Source organism: Mus caroli, unplaced genomic scaffold (assembly GCF_978045245.1).
Source record: "Mus caroli unplaced genomic scaffold, Mus_caroli_1 scaffold_2, whole genome shotgun sequence".
Taxonomy (NCBI): Eukaryota; Metazoa; Chordata; class Mammalia; order Rodentia; family Muridae; genus Mus; species Mus caroli.
In genome coordinates this window covers 112,330,327-112,348,500 of record NW_028227257.1, presented here as the reverse complement: position 1 = coordinate 112,348,500, position 18,174 = coordinate 112,330,327, and the positions used below count along the sequence as shown (strand labels likewise).

Sequence of the window (18,174 nt, the reverse complement as noted above, 5' to 3'; positions counted from 1 at the left end):
ATCTGATACAACAGCCCGTGGGCTTGCTGGACTATTAAGATGAACTATTTAAATGTGTGCTATTAAGAAACTCCTTTAACACAACATTGATCATTTGATAGCAACAGATTCATTCTCTTACATAGTATGGCTGGGTAAATTAATGTAGTTTCTCAATGGCAAGTGACAGGAGTTGGCAATCTCATAAAGATGGGACTGAACAGGCTTGTAGCAAGTGGGTGAGTGAATACAGCCAAGATTACTTAAATGAGAGGTTATGAATGAGCCTGGTAACACTAACTTTAAAGACTAAAGACTTTTCAAGGAGGAAGAACATATTGAAATATGCTCAAGAGAACTATTACAGAACCCTGTGTTATAATGAAGGAGATGGTTTGGTCTCCATGGCTTTCAGATGTTCTAAGGGTCACGTAGTAGCACTGGCTACAAACAGCAGGATAAGTGTTTTCCAAGGTCAGGGAACACGCAGCCACAGAGCTGCTGCATCAGACAAACATCAAAGCACAACTGCAGAAATCTACCCTCAGCATCAAACAGCTGTGGCGACTACATAAATGAGCTTACAGAGTAGGTGTGTGTACGTAGACATTGCGTATGTGTGCCATATGCACACACATACATGCGCGGGACCTGCTTTTCATACTTTGGGGGGATTTAAAGTATTTTACCTGGTGTGTGACACTAAGAATACAATCAGTGGTGGTGGCGATGACACAGCAACGCCAAAAACATCCCACACACATCCTACGTTGCGGTGCATGGCTTGTCTCCTTTGCTCAAGCTCCAGAAACGACAAAAACCCAATGCATATAATTGATGCTTCTGAGGGTTGTGTCTTTCTCCCATTTCATAATGGGATGCAACAAACAGAAATGGATGGCAGGGACTGCTTACTAAACAGTGAATTCCACACAAGGTAAACTTGTCTTGGGCCTTCTCCTTTTGTCGCAGGTTAAAAAATAGAGTTTATAAAGGTCTCTCATGGAATGATATGTCTCTTATGTGGATAAGGGGACTTGAGGATAGATCACCTAATGGTTACGTTCCCAGAGTGACTCTTTCTGAAGCTGCTGGCACTCAGAATCTCTGTGTTCCTGGTGATCATCCAGATCTCCGGGAAGGGAAGCCCTTTTAATGAAGGTACTGAGCGACAGGCTTGCAGGAGGAAGTCTTTTATGCCTCGAGTGACTCGCTAGCAGCTAGAAGATCTGAATCTTACATTTCAGCAAGCAGTGTCACTCTCAGAATGCAGCTGAAAAGGGACATGCCAAGCACAACTACACCAAACCAGTGCCAGGGTGATAGTCACTCCCTGGTGATTAAATTGGACAGCAGGTCCTATTTTCAGGTCCCCTGGGCACCAGATGAATCATAGCGGAGTGGCAACTGGCTAACGCTAGCTGGACAAGACAGGAAATACTGTTTCTGTGTATGGCATTCAGAGGTCATTTTTCTACACAAGTAAGTAAAGACACCTGTAATAGTTTAGACCAGAAATATGATTATTTCAAGTTTCCTAGAAATTTATTTTTTGTTCTACATTGATGCTAAACAGGTAAAAACATTACATCTTAGCATCTACGTACCAGAGTATACAACAACATAGTAACTAAAAGAGTGTGTCTTCAAAAGACAGCAGAGGTTGTTCTGTGTGTCCATCCTGTCTTATGCCTGTTTATAGTTAGCATAATCATAATGCACATGAAGTGTATATGCACGTGTGTATCACAGATGATGCGTGTAGAGCAGGAGGCACCAGGAATGTCACAGACAGCATGACCAGTCCTAACAGGCCTGTGCTCGCTTTCCAGTAAAGGACAATTACCAGACAAGTCACTGCTATCGTATCCACCTGGCAACAAAAGCAGAGACTATTCATCAATCCCTGGCAACTGAGGCTGCCGCAGGCACTGCAAATGGACCAGTGATGATGGGACCGGCTTGACCACGCAAATCCTCAAGATGGAAATCCATTTCTTTGTTAGTTCTTAAAATTAAAATTGATTTTCATTGCTGTAGTCAATTTTAAGCAACTGGATGAAAAGAGGCAACCTCACTGCAAGCATCTGCCCCTTCTCATGCTTGGAACATCTATTATATCATTAGCAGATCTTATTCACAACACCGCCTGGTCAATATGTTTATATTATGACTAAATGAATGGCCTTTTGATAACTGTGACTGCTGTCGTACAATCTCGCAGACCAATCTAAAGTTATTAAAGATGGACACACTTGAAAAGAAAACCCGGCTAGCCAGCTCATTAGGGCCCAGGGCATTTATTTTGTAGAGGATACTTCAAATTTTTGTCTAATTCAAATATTCAGGGGGTGGTTGGTTTTATAGAGAGGGCCCATGATCAGGACTGGAGTAAATCTGGGACCCCAAACATTTAAGGCCTAAGAGTGGAATGTATTTGATTGACAGTACTTAAAAACCAACTTGTCATGATTGTGTATGGACAGGACACTCCAAGCCTTGAAGTGCCTATTGCTCATGCTGGCTCCTCCAGGCAGTTGAGAACAGGAAGGAGGCTGGGGCAGTTTAGTGCCTGAGTAGCTCTAAAGCCAAGTGAGCTCTGAACTCATGGACACTATCAGAATGCATGAGACCACTGTACTTTACATAGGTATTCGGGGTAGACCTTGAAGGTATGTAAAACAGAGAAACCACAGGCCATAGAAAAGAGTTACAAACTTAGCATGTATTAATGTCTGATTTTTACTTCTCTGAACTACAGGATATACAGTAAATAATGCAGCCTATATTTTTCCTTGTGATACATATCTATTAACCAAGGTTTCTTGATGTTGTTCTGTATGCCCAGGCTCTATGCCTGTTGCAAAACATAATAAAAAATAGAAATAATACATGGCCTTGTCTTCTGGCATCCAGAAAATGTACAAACAAGCAGTCCAGCCATTAAGCAGTTGAAGTAACATACTTGAGTTATTCAAATTACACGGAGGCCATAAGAGAGGCGGAGTCTTCTGGGGTAATTCTCACTGTCATTTCCATTAAAAGCTGCATCTCCAGCCCATATATATTTTCGTGGTTAAGCTAATACATCTAATTTACATGTGTCTGTACACCGTGACACATGTGCCTCACTATATTCACATAGTGAGTAGTAGTTTAGAACCCATACAATTAGCAAGTTCTTTCTCTCTTTGTTTGTTTGTAGACAAAACATTTTTGAATAGCAAATTACAACCATACACTTGTAATCAATTTTTCATTTGTTTCTTGTTCCACCAAAATAATAATTTCAATTAAAACTTGCCTCTTCCTGGAGTAAACTCAAATCGTATGTCATTAAGTTCCTTTCTGGAGTTTCTGAAACACATAACATAAAGCACATTAAAATCTAATGAGGCAGAGTTTAATCAAACCAAATTACTCTCAGTTTTTACAGGACGCGACTAACATGGAGGAAGTATTTTACAGTTTTAGGTTTCTCCCAAATATCTTCTCAAGTGGAAGATACAGTTATGATACCAATAACTGAATAGATATATTTGATGACATTTACCTCACATGAATATGCTGATAACACAAAATCCCCAAGACAAAAATGTTCATTTTATAAAAGCCATACTAACCCAATAAGCTTAAATCCACTTTCAGAATACACATCTTTAGAAGCATATCATCTAAGTGGTGTCCTGTACAGTTTTATTCCCCTGGACAGTAGCAGTTTAGTAACAGAACTTTAAAACAACGTATCAGGAACAACAGATGCTGTAATGAGTTCAAGACAAGTATCATATATTAAATCATATAAAAAAAACCCACAAGAAGCTGTACTTGTTGTTAAAAGCCTATTCCAAATTCAGGGACCCGTGAATGTTGAAAAACTCTCCATTGATAATAAACATTCTATAAGATACAGAAACTGTAAAAATATATACATAAGTATGTATTTAATACAAACTAAATCACACTTGGAAAAAATCTAGGAGAATTTCTTTATTTAAATGAAGTTTAAGTAATGATAAGGTGAGCTGTAAACTGTTAAAAGTATCTGTCTGTCCGTCTATCTATCTATCTATCTATCTATCTATCTATCTATCTATCTACACACACAAACACACACACACACACACACACACACACACACACACAGGAAAATCATGTCAGTAAGAGCAGCCTGTGCAACCAGCATAGGAAGCAGAAGGAGGAGTGTCAGGTTCCGGGGTTAGACTGAGACAGAAACAGAACCCAAGCAAATGCCCTTGACGATGCTCCTCTTCCTGACTGAGGAGATCTACCAACCACACCGGGTTTAATTCTCAACCCTGTGTGATAGCTTCTGCTGATGTGTTTCTGGACCCTTTAGCCCATTACCCTCCCCAGACTTTTGGGCTATCAATTCATATCACACTAAGCACAAGGAGGCCAGGAAGCCGGAAAGGACTCAGTATCCGCTAAGAGAAAGCCCTTCTCACTCCCTAGAAAAAGCTGCGCCACATTTAATACCAATCCACAAGGGACAACGGGCAAAAAAGAAGAGGACAAGAATTCAAGGCCAGATGTTCCTGAACCTAGAAATCTGCATCTGCCCTCAGGTTTCACCATCTGGACTTGGCCACAAGCCCTCTAAGAGCTGACATCTTACAACTATGCTTCCAGTAAGACTGTGTGGAACTCTCACTACTGAAGAGTGTGGATCCTCATCCTAAAATATCTGTCTGTCTGTCTGTCTATCTATCTATCTATCTATCTATCTATCTATTTATCTATCTATCTCTCTCTATCTATCTATCTATCTATCTATCTATCTATCTATCTATCTACCTACCTATCTATCTATCTATCTATCTATCTATCTATCTATCTATCTATCTATCTACCTATCTATCTATCTGCCTGTCCATCTGTCTGTCTGTCTGTCTATCTATCCATCCATACCATAAAGTAAATTGGAGACAATAGCAGAGTGTCAGAAACCATTTTAGAACTGGTTTATAGTTTTAAAATTCAGAGCCAATAAAAATGTCATCAATTTACTTGAAAGAAAACTAATTAACTTTCCTAATTTCAAATTCAAATATTTTATAAATAAGTACTTCCTTAATGAGGGCTCATCTCTAAAACAGAGCATTTGTCTAATATGTGTGTGGACTTGGTTTTGATCTCCATTGCAAAAATAAAAGTAGTTTTCCCTCACAAAAGAGAAATAAATGCACAAGCAGACTGAAATCGTTTCACATGGCTGAATATGTAGAGTTCATATGTTGCAATACAGCATATTCTCTAAGGAAAAAAATCCATTAATAATGTATGTAAAAAGGAATGAGTGAGGAAGTAATTGGTTTCTTAATATTATAAACGGTTCTGCCCGCATACATTCTAGAGGGAGCCTGTGAACTCCCAGGATTCTTTTCTGTATCTATAGGCTCTGGATCCTCGGAATCAACCAACTACAAGTCAAAAATGCACATGGTGAAAAGTAAGCCTGCACTCAACATTCTTTTTAAACAATGTAACAACCACTTACACAGCACTTGCCGTGTATGAAATGTGTCCCCTAGACATAGAGTATTGTCTTGTAGAGAGAAAAGGGGCAAAGAGAATCAGAGGAGTAAATAGGGAGCAAGATGGAGGTAAGGATAAAGGAAGGACTAAGGGGAGGAAGAACTAACACTACAGGCCGTGTGAAAGGGTGGATGAGAACCCACTACTGTAGAAGCCTCCTAAGATATATACATATACCTTATATAGAAAGGAATGTAAACGGTCTCACCATATAAAGGGGAAGCAATGACCCAACTAGACATCTTATGTCAACAGGGAAAAACTCCAGTACTGCAAATGGGTTACATCTTTTTGAGTCAGAGATGGTGAATAACTGTTAAGAAACATGTCTTCTAGACCTGACGGGGCTGATGAACATGGACTCACAGAGACAGACGGTGACAGTACACATGAGACCTGCGGTCTCAAGACAGGCAAAACCCCAGGATGGCGGAGAAGTGAGCACAACACCCCACCCTTATCAGAGAAGCTGTCTGAGATGGGTAAGTGCTGGGAAAGGGGAAGAATAGTCTTCTCTATGGAAGGGACACTGGGTCTATTAACCACACGTCAGAGCAGGCCCTGTGCCCAGCAGCAGCTGCCAACACTAAGTGGACCCCATGTGAGGTTACTGCTCTGGGATTCTTCTCCTATTGACTTTGTTTCCTTATAGTTCCTTTTGTTTTGTGAGCGCTGAAGAGAGGCAGGGACCCAACATGAAGTTGGGTGGGGCAGGAATGCAGAGACAATCTGAGAGCAGTTAGGCTTAAAACAAGGAAAAGCATCCCATAAATAGAGTACAACACCTTGTCATGATACGTGCGTGTCTCTTCATATGGTATGAGTCACTGAAAGAAATCCACAGATCATTCACAGTATGTTGCTTCCAACATACTTTATATGTTAAATGAAAAATATTATATAGGAGAATTGAATACTTCAGATTTTTGAGTTAATGGTAGCTATGTATTTCTCCATTTGATTCCAATAGTCAGCTACTGAGATATGCAAAATATCTCTGCCTGTTTATTCTGCTTCCCAATGCCCACCACTTCTCCCCACTTTACATAATTACATTCACTGTCTTCCTTGTTTCTAATTTTAATCTATGGCAGAGGGACGACAAGCAGTTCTGTCCTGGAAATACCTGATATACACAGAAATACTCAAGTCACTGTCACTTTTAAGAAAAAGCCGCATCTTCCAAGATTTTGCATGTTGCTATTGAATAATCGTTGAAAACCTCATTAGTAGTCTCGGTTGTGCATGGTATATATAAGCAAACATTAAATTAAAACCAAAGTAATCTAGTCAGAGCAAAGGATCACTAGAAAGGAAGGACTAATACTCTATGTAATAATGAAATGGCTCCTGGAGAGAAAACCCAAGGCACTTAGTTGGATATTAATCGATGTCATTGCTCCTCTCTCATCTGACTGCTCTTGCCTAAATTAGTTTTCTCTACTCGGGTCATGGCAAAAGAAGTGCATGCGTGAGCTGCACCCAGAACATTCTCATGAACATCCTAATTTTTTAAAATATTAATATCACAAAAGCAGTAACCACCCTTCATAATCCCCTCAGACGTGGACTAAGGAGTTTGCCTCTCAGCAAGTCACTCTTTATGACTCTGAACCTAAGTCGCACCTTTGAAAAGGTCGCTGTGATTGATTGTAAGTAGTAGGCTTGTCCCATCAAGATGATATATACTTGGGAAACTGCCTAATTGGATCTAACTACTGAAGGTCATCCTTTTATAAAGAATTAATCTTTTCAGACTCATACTTACACCTTTAATTGAAAGTACATTCGCTTTAATTGATATGGCACAGGATACTCTGGATTTCGGGGAAGTAGAAGAGAGGGGTGGTTTAAGGCCAAAAATAGCCTTGCGGCTTTACAGTGGGAACAGTTTCTAGACCCAGGCTCCCAGGCTGCGACTCTTATAAAAACAAAACAAAACAAAACAAAACCTCTCCTTACTCCTAAAATAAGAGCTATTAAATCTGGTAAAGCTAAACTTCTTACTGCTTGTTGCAGGCATACTCCTTCTCAGAAATGCAAACAGCAAAGCATTTTACTTGAAATTTATTCTTATAAATGAGAAATGTGATCATACGATATGACTGTGTATCCTGCAGCTCTTTGACCTCTCACTCGCTCCCCTCCCTTGAAAACCTAGTCAGCTCCTAGAGACCATGGACATTTTAGGCTTTGTGTCATCTTCCTATTTTAGTCTGTCTCTCCCTCTTCCTCTCCTTCTCCCTCTCTCCCCCCTCTTTCTCTCTCCCCCCACAGTGGCAGATTACTATATCCACTATTCTGTGCTTTAGTTTTAAGTTCATAATGTATCTTGGATTTCTAAATATCAGTTCATTGCAAGCTTTCAGACTCAGTTTACTACAGCTGCGAATCCAGTGGCCCCGTGCTGTGCCTCAGTTTTAAGTTAATAATGCACTGTGAAATTTCCAAATTTAAGCTCACAGCCTTTTCTGTACAACAACAGTTTCTCACTCTATTGCTCTATCCTTTTGGCAGTTCTTTCTTTCTATCCTGTGAAGAGATTGCTTTCAGTCTTTCACTATTACAAACAGTGAGTCGATGAATAAGCCTGTTCTTATCTCATTCTACAAAAAAAATAAAAATAAAAAAAATAAGCATAAGAGTAAGTTTCTAATGGTCAGTTGCTTGGTTACATGGGCAATGTGATGAGTACTGCCAATTCCTCTTTGTCTCACTTAGACCAATTTCCACAGTCACTGGCAATTTGTAAGCACTGTTACCACAACTTTCAAAGAATGATGTAGGGAGGGTATTATAGAACTCAGGTGATACAGAAAGCTGATTTCCCATGGAAGGGACACAGCCAGTCCTCACCACTTATTGGTGAAAGACAGACAAGAGTTTGGATTCACTGTAGTTGTTCAAACTCTCCAGAGACACGTGGAATTTTGACATCATATGCAAGCCCCGTACTTTCAATTGTTAATGCATAACTTTCAAGTGTTGATGCTAGGCACAGAGTTCAATGAAGTGGACAAACACTACCTAGCGAGGCTGAGTGTAAAATATAATATCTCTTGATATTAACACACAAACTGTGGGAAGCAGAAGCACACAAAGTTTTGCTAAGACTTTGATGCTATTTTTAAGAATCTACAAAAAAAAGTCATAAATAATGCACTGACTCATAGGCCATGAGCATTGGAAAAATTAATCATGGGAAAGAAAGATAAGTCCAAAGAAATTTAATCAAAAGGAAAATATGATCTTGAAAATTTGAAGTGGTTTCAAGCATTGAGTACCTGTCACTTAACAATGGAAAGTGTGTGATTTGGGGGGTGCGTGGTATTGTTTTGTTGGTTTGGTTTTATTTTGTGCCCAAAATGAGTTCACAATCTAGGTTGGAATGTGTTAAGCTCTTCTTGCGCTGTCAATTCATCTTCAGGTGACACAATGAACACTCCAAGGAGACAGCTGTGGCGGCAAGGACCACAGGGGAAAGCAGGTAACTTCCTGGTGGGCTGGGAGCAGCAAGGCTGGGAAGCTACAGAGAGATTTCACAGGATGTCCTATTCACCTGGCCTCCTAATAATGTATCATATCAGGGCTATCTGACAGCCACTAGTCCTGGAGGGTCCTAAAGCCAAAGTGTAGGCTCAGGACCACCAGAATTCTCCAGCTTCAGGTTAATGTCTCTTAGCCAGTGCTGACAATAGAATGGGGGCTTGTGAACCCCAAGAACCTACTTGATGTTATTTAGAGATGTGCAGGTTCAAGTTGCCAAAGGGCATTGGTAAAAGAACCTGGCATTGATATATTTCAACTACAGTGATATGCAGCTGCTCTGGAGTCAGCAGAGCCATTAGAAGTCCTGTAAGGCTGGAAGAATCAAGGGGTGACAGATGTTACCCCACCCTCTAAGGATCTTAAAGTCCATAATGCAAAAACAACTGAATTTTTTTCCTTACCTATGCCTAAAATTCCAAGGGAAGAGAAAGCATTGCGCAGAAGTCCTAGAAAGTGCCCCTTCTCGGGGAGCAAGAGAACATTGGCATTGATCAAGTAGAGGTTCATCTTCCATTCAGCTTGCTCTAGCCTTGCACGGCCCTGATATACAACTATCTCCATGGCCTGAGGTGAAGGCATAGACTACAGTTCCTTTGGAGCTGGCCTTTTCTCCTCATCTCTAGGAAGAATCTACTACAGGAGGATGAGACAATGTGAGCTGAGACAACAGAGAAGTATGGATCCTAGCTGACAAACCATTTCTTCGGCCTTCCGTGACTGATTTTCTCAGCTGTGAGAAGGGAGAGGTAATTTCTAGCTGCTGTGGCCTGAATAGGTCATTCAATAAGCTTGTCTATGGAAAGGTGTTCCACAGAGCATCAGTGTTAGGAGATGGGCATTGAGGAGAGTTGTTTTGGTCATTCTCAGAACAAACTTCAAAGTCCTCATTATGCCTTAGGCACCTGTGGTGGTCTGAATTAGGAATGTCTTCCATGGGCTCCATATTTGAGTCACTTGGTCCCTGGATGGTGGCACTGTTTGGGAAGGATGTGCAGGCTTTAGGAGGTGGAGCCTAGCTGGTGACAAAATGTTACTGGGAGTTGCCTTTGATGGTCTACAGACTTCACTCCTTCCAGTTTGCTCTCTCTGCTTCATGTTTATGGTTGAAAGGTGTTGTCTCAGCCTTCTGCTTTGGTCACTTGCTGTCATGCCTCTGCTGCCAATACAGACTCTGTCACAGCAGCAATAACAACAACAGCTTAGCAAGCCTCCCAGTCCTAACTCCTGTCGATCTTCCCACCCTTGGCTCACCTGCTTCCCCTGCTCATGTCCTGTCTCCCCTCAGTGTGTGAAATCCTGGGCACCACAGCACTGTGGTAGATCCAACACCTGCCCCTTCAAAAAAGACCTCTACTGTTCTGTTGGTCTCTCCATGCCTGATCATTCCCATCCTGCTCCGCATGACCAGTGGAGGAGATGGAGGTGGTTGGATGTGGATGAGCCCACTTCTTCCTTGCTAGCTGCCCAGGTTCCACACTTCTGTGCAAGGTTTTGCACAAAGGCAGTTATGCAATTATTTCCCTCATTCTTAGGATTCTTTTGGTATGCACCATAGTGCCTAAGGGTGTACAAATATTTGTTAAATGAGTGAACCAATGAATGAAAATCATCAGTCAAGTTTTTAGAAAAATGCCCCCAGGCTTCTGAGACAGCACTCTCTGTCCTTCCCCTGTTCCCTAGCTGCCTTCTCTGTCCATTCCAAGCACTCCTAGCTTCCTGTCCCCTCAGCAGCTCAAGTCCCATCTCTTCTTATTCTTTCCCTGAGTGATTAATTTCAAATCTATAACTCAATCCCAGCAACTTTCCTGGAGCTGTAAACCCATTAGTCAATTGCTTACATGGTATCTTTCCACATCAGAGTCAACAGGCACCAAAATCTCAGTACGTTCCAGATGCAAAGCATCGCTCTTCCTGCCAATGCACGTCTCTGTCTCTGCTCTGAGGCCGACAACCAGGACATGCAGGTACTGCTCTCTTAGATTACTCCAGGCATCCACTCCTCCACCACTTCATGGCGGCACAGTGTCACCGGACACAGATTAGAATAGTTGATTTAATGGACAATGGACAGTTCATACAGCACCGCTATCGGTTCCTATTGTTTATAGAAGCGTGAAGGTTTATAGAGAGTGAAAGGGGCAGTCAAAGAGTGTTTAGGGTACGCTCCTTGCAGGTAGATGCAGCCCAGGATGCAAACAGTTACAGTTAATAAGAAATGAAAAATGAAAAATTAGGAGAAGCTGAAGGAGCTTACAACATAGGCTAGCAGCAAGAACCTGGAGGAGAGCCCCCCCCCCCATGCTGCCACCCATGTTGCTCAGAATCAATGTCCTTTCTTATGGTTTGGCTTCTCTGCTGCAGTCTTGACTACATTCGCGGGAGCCATCAGAACATGGAGATGCCTATGCAGAGCCTGACAGAGCAGTGATTAGTGGCCATGTGCAGTATTCACTCTATCACTCAGTTTCTTCTGCAGTAGAGAGAAAGTGATGCTTCCTTCGAGATTAGAGAAGCTTTGTGGCAAGGCTCTGAGAACTCCTGGCACGGCCACGAGGAATCATCACGGCTCATCTATTCTGACGAACACACACAGGGAAAAGACGTGACTCCAGTCCTTGAAGAGTTTATAAGCATCTTGGAGATGACAGCTAGCATCTAAGAACTAGAAAGAAGACCCACTATAAGGGGATCAGTAACATGGCTTAGCAGGGGAAGGCAACTGTCACTAAGCCTGATGACAAGTTCAATGCTCAGAACCAATGGGGTAGAAAGAGAGACTCAGCTCCTACAAGTTGTTCTCTGACCTCTATGTGTGCACTGTGGTTGTATTACACATACAAAATAAACAGTAATACATATATATATATATATATATATATATATACATATATATATACACACACATATATATATACACACACATATATGTATGTATATATATACACACATATATGTATGTGTGTATATATATATACACACACATATTTATGTATGTATGTATATATAGGTATACACACATATATGCACATATACATAAATACATGTATGTACTTACATAATACACATATATGTATATATACACATACATATATACTATGTAAGTAAATATATATGTATATATGCCAACCAGTGGTAGAAAACAATTTAGACAAGCAATGTCAGACAATTCTGGGACAGCCCATTTCCCACTCCTGACCCTCACTGCAATTCACCTTTCAAACACCTGCCAAATTCATCTTCCTCTCAGATCAATCACAGAATCATATAATTTTACAACCAAAAGGGGCCCTTGAGGTCACCTAATCCATTCCCCTCTTTCCTCCAGTGAAGGAACTGAAGCATGGGGATTAAGTGGCTTGCCTAAGATTACACAGCTGGTTAATTCACTCAATACTCCATAAATCCTTATTGATCACCTACTAGGTGTCAGGCCCATGCTGGGAGCTATTAATGCAGAAATGGCACTTAGAACTGGGAGCTGAGGCTTCTAGACCACTGCCCTCTGTTCATGGTTGGTTCTTGAAGTGCAGGCAGGGCTCCTGGAGAGTTGCAATCTCTAATAGAGACTCTTTCCTCAAGTGCACCCCACACCTAGCTAAGAATTACTATAGGCAGTGAGACACTGTAACACAAGTGTTACGGGCAGCCAGCGAAGCACTGTAGCAGAATTATTACAGGCAGTGAGACACTGTAGCAGAATTGTTACAGGCAGTTAGACATTGAGACAGATATAAGAGTGAGGACTCTTGAGGACCTCTCAGCACTGTCTCCAAGGTCTGCTGGAGTTCAGATGCCTCTGATACATATAGAGCACATGTACCAGGAGGCACATGCTCCAGGAATGTAAGAATGATACCTGTGTCTCCTACCGTCCCTGTCCAACCTGGCCTTGCATTAACTTGCCACAAGACAGTCCTTTAAAAAAAAAAGCTAGTGAGATTTCCTAAGATAAAAATAACTCAGCATTGTATTTCCTTTTATCTATAAACATGACCTTGGCTTAGAAAATATAGGTTGGTAGTATTCAAAATCTTCCTGTACACTGATCCATTAAGAGTCACATAAGCCAACATCAAAGAGATCAGACATTCACAATGGTCCATTTAATGACAAAATATGGAGTATCAGGCACACATACATATACACATACACATACAACATATACAGCTTACATATATACACACACAGCTCACATATATACTCACTCACACACATCACATACACACCCAGCACACATACAGATACCACATAAACATACACACACACACACATATATATATATATATATATATATATATATATATATATATACACATACACATGCACACACCACATACATACTTTACTTACCACACATACAGACTCTGCATTCATACATACATTCAAACACACACACACCACATGTACACTTTACACACACACATGACATACACACCCTGCATACATACACACAATACACATACACACTCTACATGCATACACATACAAAGAGTGTGTGCTCATGCATACATACACACACCACACACACACACACACAGACAAACCATGTACATAACTACACTACACCCACACTCCTCCATCAAACTACACACAGTATTTTTCAGAACAGAGTCTTGACATATTCATAAAGAATGTGCCATTAAGTCCTAACTGTCTTTAGGCTATTCTGCTAGTGGAACCCATCTCAAGCCTCAGCTGCTTTGAGGGGACCATGCTGCACCCCAAAGCTTTAGCTCAACAGTCCATCGTGCTCCCTCAGTCCTGGCTATGTGCTTTGCCATGGCTAATGGCCGCATGAGAGCTGCATACGTAGAAACTACAGATAGGCCTTACAGTGCCGAGATATAGCAACAGTCACCTGCACAACTGATCCCCTACGAATGTATGTTTCATCCAGAGGTAATCTGAACCTCTGATGGTCTCCTTTACTGCCCGGGGAATCACCAGAGTGAGAATACACCATTTCTTTCCTCCCCACCCCCTACCTTCACCCTCAGTTCTGCTTTCTCTTCTTACTTTCTAAATTACAAAAACAAAATGAAGTATGGAGAAAGACACAGAAGTAAAACTAGCACTTGTTTACCTTCCATCCTGAATGTCAGAGCGGTAACACTCCTCTCTGTTTACTTCATAGTAGAATGCATAAAATTTTAATAACATTGCACCTACACACCACAAAATCAATTGAGTTATGTCCCAGCTATGATAAATCACAAGAGACTAGATTATTGTGTAAATACTTCTTCCTGTCAAGATTATGAAGTTCTATTTTCACTGTGGTAAGTAGTCCTTTCAGCACGTGAATATGTGCACTGAACTTATTTCTATCTGGGATCATAAATGAAAAAAAAAAAAGAGAGAGAGAGAGAGAGAGAGATTCAAGCAAGCTGATTGCTGTCCAGCTGGCAGAACAAACACCACAGCCTGGCCAAAGAGTAAATTTGGTTTTACTGTAGAAAGAAACACTTAGTGTATAGACTAGGTAGGAAGCTCTGTATACGCCCTTCTGGACATCAGCTGAGGGCAGCAGAGAACAGCCCATATCAACATCTGTTGTGCCTAATAGTATAGGACACATTCCACTTAATTCAGACAAATCAGTCATCACTGCTTGGTTGGAGACACCTCTCTTCAATGTATTAGGTTTCCAAGCCAACACCCTAAGTCCTTCATAACAAAAATGCAGATCCCTCTAAGGCAAAGTTAATGAATGTCCTCTTGGAACTGAGACATAGTATCATAGTAGGTATAATTATGCAGACTGGTGAGGTTCACTGAAGAGAGCAGAGCTGATTCAGCAGTGGAAGATTCCAGGAGGCACATTTTTTTTTTAAAGCTTACTTATTTAAGGCATGAACAATCACCAACTCTAGTTAGCGTAAGTATCATTTTCTTTGTCTATTCTTTAGTTAATTCTTATAAAATCAATGTTACTCATTTCAAAAGTAAACAAAATGCACAATGAACATTTAGGTGTCAAACACATAGAGGCTGAGGGCAGGGATCAGGGGTAGAGCATGTGCCTACAATGGTACAAGGCTATGAGTCTGAGCCACAGAACAGCAAATAGATAGATAGATAGATAGATAGATAGATAGATAGATAGATAGAGATAGATAGATAGATAGATAGATAGATAGATAGATAGATAGATTAATTAGTTAAGAGAGCAGAAACTAGACAAAGGGAAGAAAGTGATGTTACTATTTATACAAGATGCTGGCTGCTCCAGGTGAGGATGGAAGTCAGTAGGTCCTGCCTGGCTTGCTGCTAAGGCAGGCAAAGAGAGACCTATACAGTTATTACTTTTCCAACATAGAAACATGCACAGTGGATTTCTATCCCTTGACTTTAATTTCAAAGAGAAAAATGTTATGGAATCTCTTTCATAAGGGACACCTAACAATGTCTTCAACTCTGTTCTGTAAAAGACAGAAACTTTTTTTCATATGTCTTCAACTATATGGAGCAAGAGATGCACATTTTTCCCTCCACATGCTGCAGGCACGATATTAAATCTTACTTGAGTGATGGCGTTTCTGCTAGAAGCTGAAATAAGATAGCCCAGGTGCTTTGTTTCCTGATGAAGCCTGCAGAGAAAAGGACAGCCTGTCCCGACCTCTGTGCCCCCTTCTGGGGCACCAGAAGAGTATTTATCAAGTGCTGCATGGAGACACGGCAGGACCGTGGCCCCTGACAGGTATCTAAAGTGGTCTTGACTACCTAAGTACTGACCAAGGTGTTTCATATAGGTGAAACATCGGTGGGAAACAGGCAAAACTGTGAGGGTATTTTCCCTGGCGACATATTTCAAGGTTGTGCTTATAAGCAAACGCATTTGCAGTCCATTGTAGATGACTCTTTTGAGCAGTGTTCTACGAACATTTAGCACAGACAGCTAACCAAAACCTAAGGAACATATATTGGAAAATGTCAAAATTTCCAATGGGTACCCTACGTGTCTGATGAAAACCTGGACAATGTCCTCAACTGAATTCCCAAACCTCCTACATCCAAAAGAGAGGAGAGATGATTTTGCACAAATTTTAAATAGAGCTACCACGCATGGCTGGCAGGCCTGTGATCCCAGCATGAGGGAGAGTAAGAAGGATCATGAGTCTAAGGCCAGCCTGAACTACATAATGAGACCCTCCCCCAAACACACAAACACACAACAGATACAAGAATATAAGTATCCCAGGGAACTTTAATAATGCCACAAGAGTATATGAAATGAATGGATAATAAAGTCTTTCAAATTTAGCCAGCTAGAGGAACAAGAAATCTGCATTAACTTTCATATTCCAATAAATTCAGAATCATCTTACGTGCTTAAAAAAATATGCTGATATTTTTTGATCAGCATGACACAAAAATAGCCAATTATATATATATATATATATATATATATATATATATATATATATATATATTTGGTTTTTTGAGACAGGGTTTCTCTTTTAGCTCTGGCTGTCCTGGAACTCACTCTGTAGACCAGGCTGGCCTTGAACTCAGAGATCTGCCTGCCTCTGCCTCCCAAGTGCTAGGATTAAAGGCGTGTGCCTCCACCACCTGGCACCAATGCTATATTTTACAGCAATAATATATATGATTAAAAAAAAAACATGTTGGAGAATCTTGAGCAGCATCTCTCATGTGCGTAACTGTGTGATGAGTCCAAGAGTCAATATCTATGGATAATGTACTCTTACATATGGACCACTAATGAAGATCTGCCCAGTAGTTTCTTTTACAATGTGGCTATGAGTATACAGGCTGTTAGTCACTAGTACTTTCTTTTTCTTTTTTAATTAGTTTAGATTTCTTGACCTTCTAACTCAAGAAAAAAGAGGCCAGCCGGAATGTATAAGAGTTCTCACTCCACAGAGCTGGATACACTATTTGCCCAGTTACAGTAAATTCCTATCCGTGTGCTTTCAAGAAGGCACTAACACTGGTGCCCCTGGGCTTGGCAAGAAGGGGTTTCCACAGCACAGCCAAGAGGACCCCTTCGCACGTGGTTAATGCAGTGGCAGAGCTTCTCTCTATCGGTTTCTGACAAAATGAGATAATCATTGATTCACTGTCAACTTTAATTTAAAGCAAGAGAAGTATTTGATTAGAGAAGGCAAATGGCTGGATGTCCACGAGGAAGATGGAAGGATAATAAGGCCATCAGGAATCAGTGATGAGTCTTTTCAATAAATACTCATGGTCTAAAAGCAGGGGCAGTGACAACTCCCCCAGTGTGAGCAGCAGGACCTGGGACCCAGGTAAATGATGAGTAAAGATGTTTAGAATTAAATTGATTGAATGGGTGCAACATTTCCCCTTTCCTGCTGCGCAGTATTATGTGAAATGCAAATACATTTGACAATGTTTCTAGGTGTATATGTGGCCAATGGAAACAAACAACCAAATTAACATCAACAACAAATCTTTCTGTGATAAAGGCACTTAAATTGCTGCACAACTCAGATTTCTGGCAAGAGCAGAATCCACAGCCAACAGTAGGGAATGTAAACTCAATCTAGGCAAATATCTAGGATATACTAGCTATGGCCCGGCCAGCACTTGGGTATGCATAGTAACTCAGAAATACCACATTTGTGCTTTTAAAACTCTGTTGCTAAGCCACTCGTGCAAAGAGCTACAGGATGGCCAGTCATATGAGGAGTCCTGTGATCGGTGGGTAGGAAATAGGGTATGCCTCTCTGCAGCAGCCTCTCTTCTGCCTTTCTCCTAGCCTCTCTTCAAAAATCCTTGATGTGGTTATTAGGGAAGTGGAAAGAGAACAAAAGGCATGTTCCTGAAATTCTAATGATCTGGCCTTCACAGAATTTGGCTCGGTTTTCCAAGTTCATCATTTTCATTTCTACAGTGAATTCAGCACAGTAAATGCTCACAGCATAATGATAATGGGAGGGTCTGATTACAGATGGTTTGGATGAGCAAGTACACATTCCCATGCTGCAACACCTACATATTGGTGTTGACCAACACATTCAGCTACATGTCTGGTTCTAGTTCTGGTCCCATAATCTTCCTCATCTATTATGGTTAGTCTTCAATGTCAATTTCACTAGA

The 18,174-nt window shown here is 40.9% G+C and overlaps 1 protein-coding gene across 2 annotated transcripts in view; it reads right to left on the bottom strand.

The window, feature by feature from the left end:
- The window catches only part of Stk39 (serine/threonine kinase 39), a 267,572-nt gene that overhangs the window by 50,686 nt on the left and 198,712 nt on the right, over nucleotides 1-18,174 (bottom strand). For both annotated transcript variants that reach the window (XM_085834808.1, XM_021156379.3), the window contains one exon: nucleotides 3,284-3,336. In XM_085834808.1, coding sequence (XP_085690934.1) covers nucleotides 3,284-3,336 — 53 coding nt within the window. The remainder of the gene's footprint in view (nucleotides 1-3,283; nucleotides 3,337-18,174) is intronic.